General features: G+C 39.8%; 2 protein-coding genes across 2 annotated transcripts; one reads left to right on the top strand and one right to left on the bottom strand.

Annotated features, from left to right (window-relative positions):
• Positions 1-124: 124 nt before the first annotated feature.
• LOC135470739 (probable thiopurine S-methyltransferase) lies at positions 125-8,335 on the bottom strand. Its single transcript, XM_064749778.1, has 8 exons — positions 8,208-8,335; positions 4,731-4,904; positions 3,355-3,447; positions 3,110-3,239; positions 2,371-2,423; positions 1,269-1,343; positions 611-696; positions 125-177 (listed from the first exon to the last, which is right to left on the bottom strand). The coding sequence occupies exons 1-8, from the start codon at positions 8,306-8,308 to the stop codon at positions 125-127; spliced, it is 765 nt and encodes a 254-aa protein (XP_064605848.1). The 5' UTR covers positions 8,309-8,335.
• Positions 8,336-8,974: 639 nt separating this feature from the next.
• On the top strand, positions 8,975-17,153 carry LOC135470367 (XK-related protein 6-like). The gene is made up of 3 exons (XM_064749266.1): positions 8,975-9,201; positions 9,842-10,056; positions 11,471-17,153. The coding sequence occupies exons 1-3, from the start codon at positions 9,068-9,070 to the stop codon at positions 12,199-12,201; spliced, it is 1,080 nt and encodes a 359-aa protein (XP_064605336.1). The 5' UTR covers positions 8,975-9,067; the 3' UTR covers positions 12,202-17,153.
• The last annotated feature ends 5,204 nt before the right edge of the window (positions 17,154-22,357 follow it).

Here is a 22,357-nt window from a genome sequence, read left to right on the forward strand (position 1 = left end):
GATCATGGATCGGGGGCCTCCGTGAGTTCAAGTCCAGCTCATGCTGGCTTCCTCTCCGGCCGTATAAGTGAAATATTCTTGAGTACCACGTAAAATACCAATCAAATAAATAAATGATCATGGATCACTTACCATACAGTTGTTGTACCTCGTCAAGAGTTGTGGAGCGAGGGGGGCCTGGAAGAAAAAAAACAAAAAACTTTTAAAACGTCGGATTCAACGGTGATCTGTTTGGACCCAGTAATTATCAGTGACATCATAACCATATTTTTGGTTTAAAAATTCGTTTTTAATTGGTGAATGAATTCATAGCTGCATATGTATATATCTTTGTAGAATTCAAAGGTCTATAAGTGGTCAAAATCTGATGTGAGGTCGCCAATGACAACATGGACAGAAAAGGTCACAGTGGGATCTAATGTAGCAAATGCATTCAGTCATCAGACCCCCCCCCCCCCTTCCCCGACTAAAAGGTACCATTTTCCTGGATAGCGTTTAATTGTCTTTCATTTCCTTGCCCTACACTTAATTTTAGTGTTTTCTTTGTCTCTAACAAATCCTTGTCTGGTGTACCCGGACATTGTTCCTTGGAACCGTCCCACTCACGTACCTTCGTATTTGGAATGGTCGTAAGTCACAGTATGCAGCAAGTAAACGCAGTCTGGGTTCATCAGCGACAGTATCAACTCACTATATCTATAAACATAAAGGCCAAGACGAATGAGAACAATGTGAGCGTTACTCCAGTCCAGGTCTGTATATAACATTTCACTCGTTAATGGTCATAACAGTACCTTTATTCGTACACATTCTAAGAATTGTATTGTTGTACATTTTATTTAAAGGAAGACAGAATCATCACTGATTGGGTGGTATGACATTATAGGAATTTTAATCATGACACATTTAATTTTATTCAAGCGTGACCAAGACTTTAGGAGTTAACCTTGGAAATCCTATCTCCACCCTTAGCCAATCAGCGTCGATTTAACATGTCACCTCCGTGATGTAGGTGAAGCTGCAGAGATGTACTGCTCCATCTGAAATTAACGTGAAAGTGTGTTTGGCTTTACACACCCCTCTACACATTTCATTATTGGACTAAAGACTAAAAAAACTGTGAATAAAGAAATACGAAGAAAGCAGCTTGGAGCGTAAATAGAATGCATGAAACAATTTGTGCACATATAGGTATGACGCCGAAGGACAGATATACATGTAACTACTGCTTATCATACAAGGAAAGGACAGAAAGAAAAATGACAAACTTTTTTCGGTCATCCCTGTTGATAGCTACAAGAGAAGCTCTGTCCCAAATACCATCAAATTGTCCTTCAAGGTCTCTGTAACATAAATCAGCTGCTTGTGTTACTATATACAGGTTTACAGAGGTTCTCTTATGTCTAGGGAAACAGCGAAACATCACATAAATAGAATATTGTTTGCTTCCGTGCCTTATGGAGTGGTGATGGTTATATTCCGAATATGTTGATCCAAACCATCATACTGGTATACAGGGGAGGTATCCCAGACCCCTTCGGATAGTCGATGGTTTCTGTTTGGTTTCCTCCCACCCTAATGCTGGCCACCGTCGTATAAGTGTAATATTCTTGCGTGCGGCGTAAAACAACACTCGAAAAGATAAATAAATAAATTTTAAACATGTCATTACTGCATCGCTAACAACGCTGTCAAGCAACTATTCCTCTCCGACTGTATAATTGAAATATTCTTGAGTACAGCGTAAAACACCAAACAAATAAATAAATAAATAAATTAGCTGAAATACAGAGTCAGCTGTCACCCAGCTCACATTTGGGAATACAGCCATTATCGAGGACAAACTCATTGTTTTAAATGAGTGAGCGAGTGAGTGAGTGAGTGCTTGGGGTTTAACGTCGTAATTAACAATTTTTTAAGTCATATGACGACGAAGGAATCCTTAGAGTGTATGTAATGTGCCTCCTTGTTGCAGGATGGATTTCCACCGATCTTTTATCTAGTGCTGCTTCACTAACACGCCCAACCGAAGGCAAGTAGGCCGCCCCGCCCGAGCCATTATACTGATACGGGTCAACCAGTGGCTGTCCTATCCCCTTCATGCTGAACGCCAAGTGAGGAAGTTAAAACTTCCTCTTTTAAGGTCTTAGGTGTGACTCGATCCAGGATTGTCCCTGGATCTACCGCTCTACCAACTGTGCTATCGGGGCCGGTCACTGTTTTAAACGAAGAGGACAGGATGTATTCTGTTCACATGAGACAGCTCTGCTGGGTTAGTCCCCTTTCACGCCAAGCTTCCTTAGAGGGCTGAGGTTCTATTCGCTTGAAGAAGATGACCACTTGGGGGCATCAGTGATGAATTATACTTACCTGTTAAAATGGAAAAGGTCCCCACAATACAATCTTATTTTCTCATCACTACTCTGTGGAAGCGAACAGTGGAATGATTACGATTACGAAAATAATACCACATTAAATATGAGCCACTGTTAATGAATCTTGTTTATGTCATTTATTTCATGGCCGTTTTACGCCGTGCTCAAGAATATTTCCCTTATACGACGGCGGCCTGCATTGTGGTGTGAGGAAACCGGACATTGTCCGAGGGAAACCCACGGCCATCCGCAGGTTGCTGCAAGACCTTCCCATGTACAAGCGAAGAGGAAGCCAGCATGCATGAGCTGAACTCACAGCGACCGTATTGTTGAGAGGCTCCTGGGTCATAGTACCGCACTGGCACGCTAACTACCTCGACCACCGAGGTTCTGTTAATCAATCAATCAATCAATCCTCTGGAAGCAAAATAGTAGTAACTTATTTGAAACACAAAAAAGTCTTTATTATATAATCGCTTTGTTTTGGGAATATTTCTTAGTTTTAATTTTGTTTTCCTTTTTGTTTTAATGAATGTGTGTTTGGGTTTTTTCGTCGTACTTAATAATTTTAAGTTATATGATAAGGAGGTGCCACGTACTGTGTCTTCCTGTGGCAGGCAGAGTTCATAGCACCACTTTTTTTTTATTTTCCATTTTTCAACAAACTGAAAAATGCATTGTGATCGTTTAAAACGACAAAATCAGTCCAACTAACATAGTTATTTGGGACATACCTTATAGAGGGGTCCATCAAATCCTTGAACGGCCTTTTTTGTGAACTCAAGGTTGTGTTCTGAGAAGAACTCGTTAATGGCTTGTTCGGAAATTTCAACTCCAACAACGGTATGGCCTTGGTCGGCAAGCCTGTATCAGGGAGGACCAGCATTCAGTTATGTAGAGTGGGTATACAGGAACGTGAATACCAGTACTACTTACATTAAAAAAGTAAACACGACACACACAAACTTCAGACACTTACCATTTAATATCTACCGTCTTCCCACATAACGGAATGAAAAGTCGCAGATTTTGACGTCCCTTCAACAATCTGTCGATATGCTTTTCCAGTGACCTGTTGAAAAAACATGTTATACAACTCTTTATATAGATGAATTGTTAGAGCATCCGCCTCGAAGTCAGAAGACTTTAAAAATGGTACTTGTTGCTGCCTCGCATAGCGCTCAGCACTAAGACGTTAGAGCAAGGAAACTTGACTGTTTGGTCCGGTGTGAGTATAATGTGACTGGGTGTGGTATCATGTCTACTTCAGTGGTGGGAGTACTTTAGCACTGTAGACACATTATGTACACATACGGACACACACCTAATGATGACTCCTCGTCACTGAAAAATTGTTAAGTACGACATTAAACCCTAAACATACATACATACATAAATACAACATACAGCTGCTAGAAAAAGGACTTTTGACCAGTCAAACTTTTGCCCAGTCTATCGTTTGCCCAGTCTAACGTTTACACAGTCTAACGTTACCCAGCCTAACGTTTACCCAGTCTAACTTTTGCCCAGTCTAACGTTTACCCAGCCTAAGGTTTACCCAGTCTAACGTTTACCCAGCCTAACGTTTACCCAGTCTAACGTTTACCCAGCCTAATGTTTGCCCAGTCTAAAGTTTGCCCAGTCTAACGTTTACACAGTCTAATGTTTACCCAGCCTAATGTTTACCCAGTCTAACGTTTACCCAGTCTAATGTTTACCCAGTCTAATGTTTACCCAGTCTAATGTTTACCCAGTCTAACGTTTACCCAGTCTAATGTTTACCCAGTCTAATGTTTACCCAGTCTAACGTTTGCCCAGTCTAACGTTTACACAGTCTAATGTTTACCCAGCCTAATGTTTACCCAGTCTAATGTTTACCCAGTCTAACTTTCAAAACTACTTGTTTTCCACCAAACCTGGGAACTCGTAAAGCTCATTCCTGGCTGAAACAAAACGGTCCAAAGCTGTAAACTCATATGCTCTCTATTTTATTCTGTCACTTTTATCGGTGTATGTGTCACTCATAACACACCTACACTATATATATATATATATATATATATATATATATATATATATATATATATATATATATATATATATATATATATATATATATATTATCTGTTTTAATATAATAATATAAATATTAATCTGTTAATGTTAACAGAAAGTCTGTTGCCCGAGTGATGCTAGAATGTATTCTGTTATTGTAACACAACATACTGTCATATTCAACACAATATCCTGTTAGCCTAATACAATCTTAATGTTGAATTAACAAAATATATATATATTATATTATAATCTGATGAAATAACAGAATGCAGAAGGAAACGTTTGGCGACTACTTGCTTATTGACGTTCTCCATGTGGAATCCTATATCTCGCTGTTCCCATCTCTCCAACCAATATTCTAACGTGTCGACTTTTTCCAACACTCCAGCCTTTGGGGCGACACCTCCGGTCTGAGAAGCATCAGTATTGGAGGTCATTTTTGAAATATACCGTGCTGTGCAATGCACTTTTCTGAAAAAGAATAAAATAAAATAAAATAAAATAAAACAACAGGTTGCTGGTTATAAAGGCATGTGTATTCTACCTGTATGTATACACATTTCATACACACGTACACAGCTGTTCTAGTTTTAGGCATCATTATCGCTGTAGGCCTACACACAAGTACATTTTGATTTCACATAATAGTTAAATAAGAACACGTCTATATGTAGGTGCAAGAGTTTCAAATAGAATTCCGAATGAACATATTTAATCTTATATACATGAGGGTCAAAGTTTTGAGATTCATGCAGTGGAAAACATTTCACTGGAGGCGGTGACAGGATTCATGCAGCACGATGATTGCTAAAATCTATACATAGCTTTCCAGGATCTTTTCATACAGAATCCATGACTATTCCCAGACTTTCAGTACCAGTTCGCTGACCTTCATTTATAGCCATTTGCAATTATGTCGCAGAGCTATCACGCATAAACGACATGCTAGTATCAAACACAACCAAAAATCTCTATTTCTCGGTTTAAATGTCAAGAATTCGAAACATCTTAATCATTTTTCCGGACATCCAAAGGAATTTAATGACTTGCACAAAAATTCCATAAATCTGACCTCCACGCACAGCAGAAGTAGAAATTACTGAAATGCATGATAAAATAATCTAACAATTTAAATAAATCAATTAATTCATAAATTAAATTTATTTTTTTAAAATTTAATTGGTGTTTTACGCCGTAGTCAAGAATATTTCAATTATACGACGGCGGCCAGCATTATGGTGGGAGGAAACCGGGCAGAGCCCGGGGGAAACCCACGACCATCTGTAGGTTGTTGACAGACCTTCCCATTTACGGCCAGGGAGGAAGCCAGAATGAGCTGGACTTGAACTCACAGCGACCACATTGGTGAGAGGCTCCTGGGTCATTACGCTGTAGTAAATTAAATAGATCAATCAATCAATATTTACAGATGCAAGTATATAGCGTGTTTCCAATCATTACCTCCAGCACATACTATAGGTACAGCCAATGCTCCACTGTCACATTGATGAGGCAAGAGGGGATGTGAGAAAACACAAACACTTAAAAGCACAAACACTCAAAATCACAAAACACTGTATGTCTCAACCTTTGTTTCAATTTATATACTTGATACATAAGCATTTCCTTTATCTAAAGTATGCACAGCATGATTCTCATGGACACCTCAAACAATTTTATTGACGAACATGCTGATTAAAGATTGACTCAAGCGCATTGGTGATGACGCTAAGCGAAAATAAGCCCAACGGAAGGCTCCAAAGGTCAAACTTGTCTAGTGGTGGCAGTGATGTAAAAGCGAGCATAAAGGAGCGACACTTGCTCTGTCAGCAGTACAACCAAAATACACACGAACAGACAAGTAACATACATAGATGGAATATCTAACACAGGATTGACCCTAATGTATGTCTTTCCTCAGATAGAGGCCCAAATGTTTTATGTGGTCACCTTGTTTGTCTATATAAGGAGTTTCCCTGAAAAATCATGTGACACGATAAATAATAAGGATCACCTTTGAATCACATGATGCTGCGGACTGGTTGGATCTCAGCACAAAGACCCTCTATCCTCTATCTATAAATATAAATTAATATATTAGGGTATAGGGTATAAATTAAGTCCATGGCAAGTATGTTGGCTTCCTGAACATGAAGTGGCTGTACAGCAGGTCTGTGCCTAGAATAAATTGTCAATTATATAGGACTCAGACCCCATGTATACCACTTTTCTCACGTACAGCCTTGTAGGGCCTACATATTTGCACACTATACTGTAGCTCTACGTATCTCTTCATCTTCGTTAATACTCTGTAGAGCTGTACAACATTTACTTTGATTTTCTTAGTGCCAGAGTTCTGCAACCCACACCTCAAGCACTTAGGTCCGTATTGTGTCTCTCGCGAAAGTACAGACCCACAGAAAAATGCGCGCTACACCGAGTCATTACCCAAAATTATCTCATTTCGGCAGGGTCAAAATGATAAACTGACCAAATTATATGCAGGATTATTACATTTTGTTTGTCTTTATAACCGTTTTTTTTCCTGCACCAGTCTTGTAGGCCATTTTTTATATTTTGTGCCCTTGTATATACTTTTTTTCTTTTATTTTTTTTTACTTCTTGTTTCTGTGTTATATTATTTGCATTAGTTTCCTGGCAGTAGACTTTGTGGCTTGGTATCCATGTTTTGTAAGTTATGCGACCTAGCACTGGCTGTGTACCATGTTTGTCACACGTGTATGTGCCACGGCCATATAAACGTTGCTATGGGAGATCTTGTATAGCGTGATATTTCAGCCGAGATTTCAGACAATATTCGAAAACACCCTCACTCAGCCTCACCTTTTAGTGCCCTTTGTTTAAAACCTGTCCCATCATTCTCTCTCCTCTGGTTATATTCCGCAGCTTTTGGTCTCAACAGTCTTTTCGTCCATGTATGTATGTATATGAGTGTGTCTTGGTAATTTCGGCCTGAGCGTGCATCATAAATATACTTATGTTTTTCTGTATTAATTTAGTATCACTCGTTACAGTGTGATATAGCTGGACAGCAGTTTGCCCACTCACTCACTATAATATTTCATGTTCCCTCCATCATTTTATGTTAATTATTCATACTTTAACGAAGGTTTAGTCTGTAATTTTCACTTTCACCCCCAAAACCAAGGAAAACTGATTTTGTAGAGTGCTGTTTTTTTTTGTGTGTGTTTTTTTTGTAGTTTGCATTCGACTTGGCTGTATGCATGTTAGGTTAATTAACCCCTATTGTCGGGACTGAGGTGCACAGATTATTGGGAGAAACTATGAATTGGATGGTGTGATCACATGGTCAATTTGTTGAAAAATGTGAACATTAGAGAACAGCTAGAGTCAATGACAAACACAGGTACCTGTTAAACTGGTCGGAAGTTGGAGGTCACGCGATCACCCGTTCGTGTCGAAAATAACACGGCCGCCCAAAGTTAAAGTGCTGGGGGAAAGGTCAATTTGTGCAACTTAAGGCCTAGTTGTACAAAGAAACACCACAAAAACTATGTAGAAGTATTCAGACTATCTGCAAAGCTGAAAATTATACAAATCAAACGGATACAAGATCGCTGAGCGATTCAAAAATAGGCATTTTCCCATGCAATAGGTGATTTGCAATGACCGCCATCTTTGATGTAAGATTGAGTACTACCCACTGGGTGTTTATTGTTAGGGGTGTCATAAGCTGGGCAGAGGCCCTTGGCTGGTAAGAGCATATCCAATGGGCAATATACACAAACTTACCTCCAAGTAGCCAAGGATCTAGGCTGTGATCCTTTAATGTGGGTGGTTAGGTGGTCACAGCGTTTGAGTATATACAAGCCTCCCTTAAGCCGGGCATACATCGACCTTGTGTTAACCAGGTATGCAACAGTACTGGTCAGCCTACATCCACGAGGGGAATAATAAGGGGTTTAAAGTGTTGAGAATTTATCTGCTCGGCTATAGGCCTATATAAATATACAGGCCTATAGTCTCGTACCTTGCCCAATTATTCGTAAACGAACAAGTTACATGTTCCGTTCTGCTCATGGATGTCCGTTCTCCTCGTGGACGTTCCCCTCGTGGATGGTAGCACTGGGTAGCCACCATCCATGAGCAGCTGACGAGTACTGTTGCACCTACGAGCTGGAGGATAAATATACGAGTGTCGAGTGGCTAGTGTACACAAACCGATGACGTCATCGTATTTTGCTCTTCTGCTTGTGAATCAAAGTTGACAGCGCGGAGACATGGCGTCCGTGTGCAAAGTTCCCAAAAGACAGAGAAAAGAAATCTGCGAATGTATCCTTATTTTAAATGCTGGAGACCAAGTAGATTCCTCTCCATTGCGGCATGTCAGTGATGTTGTTCCAGACGGAAAGGGGGAATCCAGACGAAGAGATAGTAGTGTGAGCGATGTGCAATGCCAATGTGTTGCAGCGGCGGACAGACATTCTCCGTACCCCTTCACATGGTTTGACGGAGTTATCGCCGTAGTCTCGATCATTTTCTATCTGTTGGATATTGGATCGGATTCGTGGCTAGCATGGACGTACTACAAGCAGGGACGCTGGACCTATTTCGGGCTTACTCTAGCCTTTTTGTGCGTGCCTTCACTGGTGATGAACTTTTGCAGCTTTTGTTGGTTTTTTGCGGATTATAAGGCGTACAAGAAACAGGACTGGGGACATAGTTGGTGCTTTTGGTTCAGTATTCATGTAGTGTGTTGCATTTTCCAAATGGGCCCAGTTCTTAGGTGAGTTAGCTCTGGAGTGGAAGGCAAATTAACACTTAGCAAAGTCAGGTTAATTTAATTCTGTTCCTTGTTTTTCTGTACATCGTGAAGAAAAGTGTTCAATAAATATTTGAAGGACAAGACAGCACCTGGCTAAAACGTCTTTCAATTGAAAGCAGGATGCTCAAGCTTCCTAAAAAATATCATACTTTATTATATTAATCAGATTGCACCGAATAACATATGAAACGACATGACAACTGGCAGCCATCTTAAGAATTTTGTCCAATCAAACATGTTGCAGTCAGATTGCATGGCCTAAAGCTGTGATGTAGCTTTGCCAATTCACTCCATGAAGTGACATATGATAACACAGAACTACTGCATAAGATATCATGTTGAGATTGTTTACAACGATTTGGTTATGTGTAGTCAAGGGGCCATGTCACAAAGGTCTGTATTATTTACGGACCACCACAGACGTAAAATCAGTCGATTATAAGCCGGGAAATATTCAACTACAGTATTACAAACAATGTTCGACAGTAGCATACTGTCTTGGCCCAGTTATGGCCAATTTCTAGATTAAGGGGTGTCCATATAGCTGCAGCTGGTAAAAAGATGATGAAACTAAAGGCTTGGCAATGTTCTTTAAATACAGGTATGGGACAGTGATATACTACGGGTTTCTCAGCCAGAGGAAGATGACAGACAAAGAACGGCGTCTGTTCTATCACCTGATGCTGGAAGAAGACAAGGACTCATGCATGTTGCGGCTGTTTGAGTGTTCCCTTGAGGCTGGTCCTCAACTTATCCTCCAGCTCTACATCCTCGTCCAACAGGAAGAGCAGGATGTGGCCAGGGACACATTTCAGTGTGAGTACGCTGGTAGAGGCAGGGAGGCGTGTGTGGTGGGGGCAGTGGGGTGTGCTCCCTGGAGTTTGGTCCTCATCTCAGGGACGTATTTCAGTGTGGGTTCCCTGTTTAATGAGGGTAGGGGATGGGGTGTGTTAGAGTCAGTCCATTTAATTTTCCATTGACAATGCATGTTCATACATTTGCCTCACAGTACTGTATCCTAATCAGAAAGTTCCAAAACCTCCAGGCCTGATAACCCCTGTTCTCTGAGACAACTGCACTTAAATTCCTGATACGACTCAACTTCAAAATTTACAAATTGCCGATTGGGGTCAAACCTACTCTTTAAGAGACATCTGCAGGCTTACATATCACTTCTGTTATATTGTGTGCATCTGCTTTCACTTCCTCAAAATGACATAAATTTATGTATAGAATGATGCTTGAAAGCCTGTCTTACAAGATGATACCAGCCAGAAGCAGAAAAAGAAAGAAAAACAAAAGAATAAAAAATGACAGTCCTTACAGAGCAAAAGAAAACGCACCAAAAAATTACAGGAAATACAACCCAAAATAGTAAAGGAAAATGCAATTATGAAAAGTTTATGGATTACATCAAACAATGAAAGTAAAGAAAAAATCATAATTTTTGCATAGGCCTGCCAGCAACTTGTGGATGGTTGTGGGTTTCCCCTCAGCACTGCCTGGTTTTCTCCCACCTAGCCTGAAAATCTGGTCTGTGGATGGTTTATATCCGGAAACCACAGCCATCCTTAGCCCGGACGATGTGTGCACCCGATTATGATATAGTATCCCTATTCAGGTACCCCATCGGCAAAGCTCACTGCATAAGCAAACTTAATATCCAAATCCACTTAATACGTGGCTTATCTGTAAGTTAAGACATTTATGCACCTTTTGCAACCATTGACACTGGTCTTTATTTAATATTTCCTCAGAAAATCTCAGTCCTATTTGAAAATAAGGTCTGCTTTGAGCTACTCGCTGTCTACCCGATTGACCTAAATTTATCACAACATTATTTAAGTATAAAAAAAAATTGGGCAAAAATTGTTCAGAAGACCACAAAGCCATTGACGTATGTAATTCCCTTGATTTTGCTGATGACATGTAAGTGTTTTCTTGTATTTTCGTCCTGCCGAAGTCAGCAGAAATCTCCATTCCCATATACATGTACATATCTCACTATGAATAGCTTCCCGGCTGTGAACTAGACCTTACCTAATATTGAAAGTTCACAACTGATTTATTAGCTATCTCCCACCATAATGCTGCCAACGTATATAACTGAAATATTCTTGAGCATGGCATAAAACATAAATCAAATAAATTAAATCAAAATACCATTAAGAGTGTGTACATTTCAAAGTAAGAAATAGTAAAATGCAAATATCTTTTTCTTCTTTCACAGTGTTCATTCAGATTGCATCGGTATTGACCTCCTGGGTTGGTGTGTCCTGGTCTCACGTCGCGTACCACCGCTCTCTCCGGTTATCACGGTCAGACAAAAAGGGCATGACCATCATAGGCACCATTTTCTACTTCTGCTGGCGCCTCTTTGAAGTGCTGAGCAGGGTGTTGGCCCTGTGTATGTTCGCAATCCAGTTCAGCTACTGGGTGTTTGTAGCCACCTCCGTACACTGGCTTTTAATGACGGGCTGGTTTGCCTGCCAAAGGGTAGGACAAGAGAATATGTTCCACAACGGCTGCCTGGACTTTGGTTTCAACATGGTGTGCGGGGCCGTCAGTATTTTCTGCTTTTTCAATGTGAAGGATGGACACACTAGGTTTCGTTGCCTGGCCTACTATGTTATAGTTTACATGGAAAATGCAGCGTTTATCTTTCTTTGGTTTTTCTTGACAAAAGACCTGGGAGAGTGGTTTCACTTCCCGGCTCTGTTTGCTGTACTCCTGGGCTTTTTTGTCGGGATTGCCTTTCAGATGACATACTACATTTTGTTCCACCCTGGAGGGGATATAAAACTTTGTCTCCCTCGGCAGGAAGTGGAAGCCTCTCTCTTCTTCAAACAGCCATCTCGGGACAACCTCCAGATGGAGCCGATCGGCAGCTGCTGCAAACCGGAAAACTACCTGGTGTCCGATAAGGTTGGCACTCCCCCTCATACCCATACCCACACATAGTGTGAAGTGGACTACTGCTGTGTGGAGCGGACTGTTGCTGTTAGAACCAAACCTCTGCTGTGTGAAGCGAATTAGTGGATTGTGAAACGGACTACTGCTGTGTGAAGCAGACTATTGCAGTGTGAAGCAGACTGTTAGTGTTTGAGACAGGCTACTGCTGTGTGAAGAAGACTGCTGCTGTGTGAATCAGGCTACTAACCACACGTGACCCAGTCTGGCTTGATGAAAAGTGCAAAGCCCTGACCAGTAAGACTATACTAATGAATCCAGCTCCTGTTGCCTTAGGGCTGGCTTCGACTTTTCCCCTCAAGGAGGATTTTAGGTGAACAGGTTTTCCTATCCATTGATATGACCAGCATCAGCATACAGCATACATCGTAAATGTAAATGTAAATGAAATAACTAAATCAAATTCTGCCTTACATAGGTGGGTCAACCTTTACTTACAGTGGGTAAATTGAGGCTATCATATTAATTGGGCCACCTTTGTCTCACATTAGGTGGACAAACCCAGTCTCATAGGTGCACCATCCCAGTTTCACAGCTGGACCACCCCATTCTCACATTAGTTGACCGTGGCTCACGTGACGTGGGCTAACCCTAAACCAATTAGGTGGGCTGACCCTGAGCCACATCAGGTGTGCAGACCCTGGGCCACATTAAGTGGGCTAACCCTGGCTCACATTAGGTTGGCTGACCTTGGTTCACATTAGGTGGGCAGACCCTGTGCCACATTACATGTAAGTGGTCTGACCCGGGCTCACATTAGATGGGCTAACCCTGGCTCACAGTAGGTGGACCACTCCCGCCTTACATGAGGTGGGCCAACCTTGGGCCACATTAGGTGGTCCACCCCAGTCTCGCATTAGGTGGGCCCACTGTGCCTAACATCTAGCATAACAATACTTATGCCGTGACATCTTTGCTACTATGGAGTACATGTATGAATGCTGGGTCCTGACCAGTTGGCATAGTAAACTACAGTTCTGTGTCAGAATATATGTACACAGGTATTTACTTGGTAAGTGACTCAGGTTCAGTGTTTCCGGGAAACACAGTGTGCATGTTTTGTTTTATTTTTGTTTTTTTCTTTTTTGCTAATTTTACCTGAATGGATAAGCTGACAGTTTGCAGATTGTTAATTTTGTTTTTTAATTTTGTAGTACAATGTATATATATTTCATTTGTTCATTTCAGTATTCTTAGATTTTTTGGGTGAATTTTTTGGTAGTTTTGCCTTTTTTTAGAACCTGTGCTTTTGTACCCAGTGCATTATCCTTGAAACCTCTTGATTAACTGAAAAGATCTACACTTACTGAACAACAATTGTACATACCGCAATTCCTCAACCTGTCAGTGCAAGTTATGTACGTTTATAATTGGACTTTAAAGACAAAACTACATTGCTTGGACTGGCGGATTTTATCAACCTACATGGGGCCTCTGCGGCTCAGTTGGTTAGCGTGCTAGCACAGCGTAAGGACCCAGAAGCCTCTCACCAATGCGATCGTTGTGAGTTCAAGTCCAACTCATGCTGGCTTTCTCTCCGGCTGTAAGTGGGAAGGAATGACAGCAACCTGCAGATGGCTGTGGGTTTTCCCCAGGCTCTGCCCAGTTTCCTCCCACCATGATGCTGACTGCTGTTGTATAAGTGAAATATTCTCGAGTATGGCATAAAACATAAATATCAACCTTCACAGAATAATGCCATCAAAATACATCGTAATCAATATGCTTGAACAAACATCTTGCAAACATGTGAAAAGGTTGAAGAATTACAGTCCACATACCAAGTCTATTTTGGTAAATGTACATGTATCACATTGGGATATTCTGCAATTATACATACTGTATTCAGATGTATAATGCTGTTTTATTTGTACATGTTGTGCACATCTTTGAAAATGTTATCAATTTATGTGTACATGTATATGTTTAGTTTTAATGATTGTGTATGAATTTGTAGCTGTGTTGAGACCCTTTGGCATTATATATCATTAGGTTTTATCTTTGCTCTAACAGGTTTGTGGTAAAGTTTGGGAATTGTGGAAGTGCCAAGTTTTGAATTGAAAACACAAGGCCTGGGACTGCACTGAATATTTTCAGTTAAGTCATTCTGTCAAAGACAGGTTCTGCTAAATGGACATTAAGGAATTGTTTGCCATAGCTAACCAAAACATTTTCATTAGTATCATGCAATGTTACCAGAGTTAAACATGCCATGTGACACGCACAAAATTTATTTTCAGGAAAGTGCATTTGAGCAGCATGAAATGTGGAAGTGCTCATTAAGTGTTACATTTACCTCGGTCACTTAAACATACCCCAAACGTACCCTATAAATTGTTCTGTTTAACAGTTGCTCAATTCTTCGAGATATGTCTAAATTTTCACACATTCTCATAGTACTAAAATTAGTACTTGGTAAAAGTGTACTTTCTTTTTATGCAGTGACATTAATTTATGCCAACTGAGACTATCTAGTTTTATCTCTAAAATTCTGTTGTTCTAATTTTTTTAAATTTTGCATTACATTTATAGGCTTTCTTAAATGTGAAAATGAAAAGAAATTAGTGTACATGTAGTTTACAATCCTGTCAGTGCCTGAACTTTTTCAGCCTGCCAGAGCGAGGCTATGTATTACGAGAGGAGAAGCTTTCCTTCTTGTTTTTTAATTTAATTTTTTAAATTTGTTTACCTTGTCGTTCCATTTAGTATGAACCTCATTTTCCATTATACGTACAGATAGTTTGTTGACAACCTTGGTAGCATTCACAGGCTTGTGCTTATTTAGCCTTTTGGTCATATTAAGTGTTAAGCTTAAGTGCACAGATACTTATGGTTCTATCAGACAGTAATTCCTGGATACCCACAGGAACATAAAACCATGAGCCATTGGGAGTTTTCAGGCTGCTGGCAGCAGCAGGACGCATTTATCATTTATTATTGCATGTTTCGTGTAGCATGGAACAGATCTGTGTCATTCTTCCCAGCTTAGCTTTCCAGAATACGGTTAATGTGGAAGCAAAGCTGAACACATGGCCAACCGAACTCAGAGCTAAATGTGGACATCACTTTTATACCAGTTCTGTACCTGACTGCAAGTGTCATTTATTATTGCATGTTTCGTGTAGCATGGAACAGATCTGTGTCATTCTTCCCAGCTTAGCTTTCCAGAATACGGTTAATGTGGAAGCAAAGCTGAACACATGGCCAACCGAACTCAGAGCTAAATGTGGACATCACTTTTATACCAGTTCTGTACCTGACTGCAAGTGTTTTGATCCTCTAGTGCTATTACCATGAAATGTCAGGGACTTTATATCTGACTGGAGTGCTTTCCATCGTTATCATCTCATACATTTCTTGCATATTTATGTGGAAATAATTCATGTTGATTAAAAGAAAAGTAATTTAGTCGTGTGTGCAATAAAATGAATAAATATATATGGTATATAATATTTTGATACATTCTGAACAAAAGCCTATTAATTTTTTTTTTATTTTTTATATTTTATAAAAGCTTATAATTCATAATTTCAGCTTTTTCAAGTAGCAAACAACACTATATGTGGCTACATTTTTCTGTTTATGTAATAAAGCATGTTCGCAATAGCATTATTGTCTCCAATTTCTGACGATTATGTTTGCAATATACTGAATGAGTTGTCACCAGTCTCAATTCAGATACATGTATGTTTCTTCTTTGTATGAAAGAGATCTCTGCTAAGCTTTATGTGTTAATTCCTAGCATACCAAAGCCAACATCCACTTAAGTCAAAAAATGTGTATCTTTGTTTAGAAAAAAATGCCTATATATATATATATATATTTTGATATGCTCCTACATCTACCTGTAGACATATGTGTCTTCGTTAAAGATGCGAACAATAGTGAAATATATCCTCTAGTAATTTTACCTTGTGTTATTATTTTTTCTGTGTGCAAGGTTAAATGCTGTAAATAGATTCTAGACATTGTGTAACTGTTCTAGTTAGTTTTAATAGGGACAATTAACTTGTGAAGATACAGTATCAGTATTGTTGAGATATGACAGCTGATCTGTTAAAACAGGTAGTTTAGTGGCACTTTTGTGAACTATCATGCGTCGTGTGAAATGTTTTGATGTTTTGCATACATTTATGGCATGGTGACGACAGTTATTGTGTTATTAATATTAGTATTGTGTTTATCTCTAATCTGTAGGGTTCAGCTGTTTTCTTGTGGTTATACGTTTAGTTGCTGTCATATTTGTAATCCTTCTAATAATTTAAGACTATTAATGTAGAACAATTATTATATTAAATGAATCATGCATTGTTTCTTTTTGGATGTTGAAACTGTGAGAGAGAGGAAACTTTGACATTTAATTTTTTCAGAGTACAATCTGGATGAGTATATGGTACATTGTTTATGTGTTCGGAAACTGGCTGCAAATTACCTGTGTATGCGTTAATTGTCACTCTTTGGGGCTGAATATTGAGTTTGAGATGCAGTGTTACTCCATGGAGTGGAATATTGACTTTGAGATACACTATTACTCGATGCAGGTGTCTAAATATCGAGTATGAGATGCACTGTTACTCTATGGAGCTCTGTGAATATTGAGTATAAGATGCACTGTTACTCTATGGAGCTCTGTGAATATTGAGTATGAGATGCACCCTTACTCTCTGGAGCCATATGAATATTGAGTATGAGATGTAGTGTTACTCTATAGAGCTTTTTAAATATTGAGTATGAGATGCACTTTTACTCTATGGAGCTCTGTGAACATTATGAAATCAACTGTTATTCTGTGGAACTCTGTGAATATTGAGTATGAGATGGACTGTTAATCTGTGGAGCTCTGTGAATATTGAGTATGAGATGCACCGTTGCTCTATGGAGCTCTGTGACTATGAGATGTATGAAATGCACTGTTACTCTGTGGTGAGAAGTAATATGTCTGGGAAGTTATCTGTTTGAATCCTTTTTGCCTTTCGTTTGCGTTGGACAGTTGTTAATGGGAACCTGTGTCTTCCAGTTAAACTTTGGGTGTGACTTACTGGATCAGTTTTCTCTAAATTCTGGAGTGTGTTACTTACTGGATCAGTTTTGTCTGAATGAGAGGTGGTTATGCGTGGAAATTATACGAGATAAGAATCATGGCTATGTATACCAGAGCGGCAGTCCATAATTCATGGTTCTCAGCTATTGTCCGCAGAGAAACTTCGCTCCAAAATATAGGGGATCTCTGTTTGTCCTGGTCTAATGCTGAACTCATGAACAATTTTGTCTGATCAATACAGGCTGGGTCAACAGTTCACGGCGTTCTCTGATCGAGGAATCGACGCAACGTGAGACGAATAGGAAAAAAATGCCTGTGGCGGTCTGGATTCGCAGTTCTGGCAAATTGCCACGCGCATGTAAGACGTCATTGTTGACCCAATTCTGTATCTGATACAAACGTGTTTCAAATATATGTGTGTCCATAAGGAACGCCTGCGTTTTATGCCGGTTCATCCATCCCACACCAAGTTTGTTGAATGCTGTACATTTAGCATCAGACATGTCCAGTTTGAAGCAGGGGTGCAACAGTAGAAAAAGCAACAACAACAAAGACATGAATAGTCATGAGTTGTCACAAAAATTCATGAATGCCTTTTCGCTTTGAGAACCTATATCAGTTCGTGTACATGTATGAACCATGTTGTTAGTATTTTGACGTATTCATTGCATGAGGTGTTTCTTCATTATTCTATGCTGATGGTGACACATCTGGACCCATGATCACGAACCGATCTTAGACGTGAGTCAAAATTTAAAAGCATTTGAAAATTCTTATTTCTGATGTAACCAGGTCAAAATGTTGATTGATAACGTAAATTCTGGGTAAGTTATTGTACAACAAATTTCCAGCTAAAATAATACAAAGGAATACACCAGGTTTAATGATTAATATTTTGACTAAAATCCGAGATCGCTTCGTGATTCCAGGGCCAGAGCTTCATTGGTTAATGATGCAATACTGGTGAAGTGGAAGTTATTGTCTGATTTGGTTTTGAAAAGTCATGAATTTTTGTTTAATAAATCCGTTGCAACCCTATTGACATAAATTGATGGTGCATAGACGTACTGTACACGTGACAGTAAAGTTTGATTAACGAAATACAACATCATACTTTGTTTGTACCCCCCCCCCCCTCCACAGTCCTGACGTTAGAACTATCAATATATGCTGTAACTTTACCGTTATCTAATAATGTGTAGAACGGCCCTGGGGGAACATTCCTAACATTACGTATCACACTTGGGGCAGATCCAAACACAGGTACATAAGCAATGCAGGTGTAGTGTAAACCTGCAGTGAAGCTGTGTCTCTTAGCTCAGCGTTGTGAAGTGAAAACCAGTTGTGCCACTCAAGGTCATGTGCTATTATTAGAGGCCTTGTGCAATAAAATAGGTTCAAATTGGCCAGATGTCATTAGTGTCGGTTAAAGCGCAAAGAATTTATCATGGAACTGAAACATGCCCGTTCCAGTCTTTTCACCAACGTTTTTTGTTTCATCTCGTATTAAATAGGTGTGACTTCTTTTGTGACGTAGAATTTGAGATTAAAATATTTCATTTCATGAAATGGGAGGATTGCATTATCAGTGTTCGTGTATATTAGGCTTTGGACATGTAGGTAATTTTTGTAAAACAACATGAAACTACGTATTTTTGAAGCGTATTCATGACACTTATAGCTTGCCAAGTGAAGCCAACTGGTGTTGAGACGCAACATTTATGTCTCGTACGAATTTTATACGCATTAAAAATTGTTTCATCTACAGTGCTTCCAAACTCTGTGATAAGTAAGGACATGTATTTGTAACTAGCTCTCAGGGAAGCTATATTATGTCGTCGTTGTTGTTGTTCAAAATTCGAAAGATTATATGCTTGCAAATATTGAAATTCCTTTAACAGGTTGAGAGGGAACCACCTCTGAAAGGCGTGAGGAGACGAGTCTTATTTTGGAGGAATTGCTTTGGAGTTGATTCTTACAAACTTAAACCAAATATTATATGCAAGTCATCTGCACATTATTACAAACTCTCGCTATTAAAGGCTATGTAGCCACATAGTAAACCTTTTATTTAATGTTTCTGTTCAATCCTAGTAAAGAGGCATTTGTTTTGAGGAGTTTTCAAGGTAAGTGTCGTTATATGCATGATGTAGATCACCAGATATACCAGAGCTACATATTTTCATATTATCCCTAGACTCGGGATCACGAGGCGATCTTAGACTTAAGTCAAAATTTCAACCATTAAAATTGGTGTCTTTTGAATTTTCCGTTGATTTAGCTGGAATTTGTTGTACAATAAATTACCCAGAATTCATACTGTCAGGCAGTATTTTGCCCTTGTTACGTAAGAAATAACGATTTTAAAGTGATTTGAAATTTCGGCTTAGATCTAAGATTGCTTCGTGATCCTGGGGCCTGTACACTTAATTTAAAAAGGCAGAAGAAATTGTCCGAACTTTTGTATTTAACAGGTCATGTGTATTGTAAAGTGGACTTGAATACTCGCCTAAACCGTTTTACAACACCTGTTATTAATAGTGACACCCATGTCATTTACTGTGACACAATTATCACTGACACTTGACACCTGTAATAGCACTGAGTGTTGCACCGACATCAGTGATTGTGTTACCGTAAAAACAGACACTGACACCTGTGCCATTTAGTGTTACATTGGGTTTTCATCAGTTGCCCTATCTACAGTATATATAGTATTGACTATGGCGTTGGTATTATTGATTGTGTTACGTTAAATACACACACTGACACCTGTGCCATTTAGTGTTACACTGCTTTATCATCAGTTGCCATGTTTATATATAGTGTTGACTGGGGTGTTGGTATCATTAATTGTGTTACCTTAAATACACACTCTTATGCCTATAAATGTACAGACTCTGATGCATGTGTTATTTAGTACATAGATGTTACATCGATGTATCATTGATTTCGTCATGTATATATGGTATAGGCTGTGACGCTACCATCATTGTTTGTAACTCAATTTAACAACCATATGCTGTCGTATTCCTTGCCTATGTGTTTATGGCCCTGTATATGTATACCTGTACGTAACATCACCAGTTTGTGTATATAGCCATTTCAGGGGCAGCGTGAAGGTGGAGTCTATATCACCGGAGATTAACGCGTTAGTCAATCGTCGGTTACATTCAACGTGCACTGTATTAGAGACCTCCTAAACAGGATGTGTTTAACTTGGCATATATACACATATTTAGTACATGTATAATACGTACAATATAATATAATACGTACATGCAGTAAACGATCGTGTATGTTATTTATGGATTGTTTGTTACTTCATGGGGCTGATGTTATTGACACTGTTTGTTATGTTTTCTTTGCTGTTTTCGAATTTTACGATAACAAATAGTATTAACACGTAGGTGGTCATGCGTGCCTATACGATGGAAAACGTTTGGACCACTCGTACAATTAGGGCTAACAGGCATGTTGCAATTTTGCAGATTTTTGCTAATTACTTTTGTAGTCATGGAATGTTTTTTTCTATGGAGTTTGTACCCTTCTGAACTGTATAAAGATGCAAATATAATTTAAAAAACAAGATGGGAGTTTTTACTTAATTTGCTTTCTGCATCGTGTTACATTGTAATTATACGGTCTATGCATAAGCCATTTGATCTATGTCAAATCCAGCTGAGGTTAAATTGATGGATATAGGTTCTTCGGAAAGATTAACTGTGTTATTGTATACTGTGTGATGCGATCGTTGTGAGTCCAGCTGATACTGGGTCGCTCTCCGGTCGTATACATGGGAGGTCTATCGGCAGCTTTCAGATGGTCATGAGTTTCCTCCGGGCAGAACACCATATACTGCAGTCCGCCGTCGTATATAAGTGACATACTCTTGAATACGGCGTAAAACTGCAACGAAAGAAAGAAATATTTAAATGTATGTGCTGTATATAGCTGGAACAGCATATCGAACACACCAGAGATGCCCTGTATACACCCTATAGATACCCAGTCATGCTAACACAGGGCTGTCCATGCAGCTTGTTACACAGAACCAGACCTTTTGCTGAATTTCATGCGATTCAGTACTAACCTGGCCAATTTAGAAGGCTTTAGCCAGACCCGACATGGAATTAGGGGCTTGAACATTCTTGCAGGACCAAGTCGTTACTTCAATGTCGCGTAAGATTCATGACGGCGTTTATATACGGTACAGGTATATGTATGTCACCATAGCAAACCAACCAATGTTCCGACTGGTTTTAAATTATCGTTGCACGGCCAAGTACACTAAATGTCTTCTGTCACAAGCATTTGATCTGTGATATCGCCGAATCGTTCGAAAAGGAGGTTTGTTGCGGAATTAGCAAGGTGCCGATGCGGTTTCCAGTAGGTTTGCACAGGTTAAATTTCCTCCACCTATAAACCTCGGATGAGGCAGATGAGGTTTCCACCAGGCTCTGATGTCTTTGCCCATAAACCTGGGGATAAGGTTTTGGCCAGAATCTGGTATGTTTCGTCCACTCATTAACCTGACCAAACCTGATGGTGCAGATGGGAAACCCTCCACCCATAAAACTGACCGAACCAGGTTCGGTTGGGAAATCCTCCACCCATAAAAATGACCAAACCAGGTTCGACTGGGAAATCCTCCGCCCATAAAAATGACCAAACCATGTGCGGATGGGAAATCCTCCACCCATAAACCTGACCAAACCGAGGTGCCGTTGGGAAATCCTCCACCCATAAAACTGACCAAACCAGGTGCGGATGGGAAATCCTCCACCCATAAACCTGACCAAACCGAGGTGCGGGTGGGAAATCCTCCACCCATAAACCTGACCAAACCAGATGCGGATGGGAAATCCTCCACCCGTCAGCCTGACCAAACCATTTGCGGATGGGAAATTCTCCACCCATTAACCTGACCCAACCGAGGTGCGGACGGGAAATCCTCCACCCATAAACCAGACCAAACCAGGTGCAGTTGGGAAATACTTCACCCGTTAACTTGACCAAACCAGGTGCGGATGGGAAATTCTCCACCCATAAACCTGACCAAACCAGGTGCGGATGGGAAATCCACCACCCATAAACCTGACCAAA

Source organism: Liolophura sinensis, chromosome 7 (genome assembly GCF_032854445.1).
Source record: "Liolophura sinensis isolate JHLJ2023 chromosome 7, CUHK_Ljap_v2, whole genome shotgun sequence".
NCBI classification, from domain to species: Eukaryota; Metazoa; Mollusca; class Polyplacophora; order Chitonida; family Chitonidae; genus Liolophura; species Liolophura sinensis.

What these genes read in the sequence shown, in the direction of transcription:
- LOC135470739 (XM_064749778.1), bottom strand. Translation starts at nt 8,308, where the DNA reads ATGTATGCCCGGCTTAAGGGAGGCTTGTATATACTCAAACGCTGTGAC. An exon ending in CACATGGAGAACGTCAATAA is followed by an intron (nt 3,448 to 4,730) that starts GCAAGTAGTCGC and finishes TTTTTTCAACAG; the next exon opens with GTCACTGGAAAAGCATATCG. An exon ending in TTGATGGACCCCTCTATAAG is followed by an intron (nt 2,424 to 3,109) that starts GTATGTCCCAAA and finishes TCGCTTCCACAG; the next exon opens with AGTAGTGATGAGAAAATAAG.
- LOC135470367 (XM_064749266.1), top strand. Translation starts at nt 9,068, where the DNA reads ATGAACTTTTGCAGCTTTTGTTGGTTTTTTGCGGATTATAAGGCGTAC. An exon ending in CAAATGGGCCCAGTTCTTAG is followed by an intron (nt 9,202 to 9,841) that starts GTGAGTTAGCTC and finishes CTTTAAATACAG; the next exon opens with GTATGGGACAGTGATATACT. An exon ending in GGCCAGGGACACATTTCAGT is followed by an intron (nt 10,057 to 11,470) that starts GTGAGTACGCTG and finishes CTTCTTTCACAG; the next exon opens with TGTTCATTCAGATTGCATCG.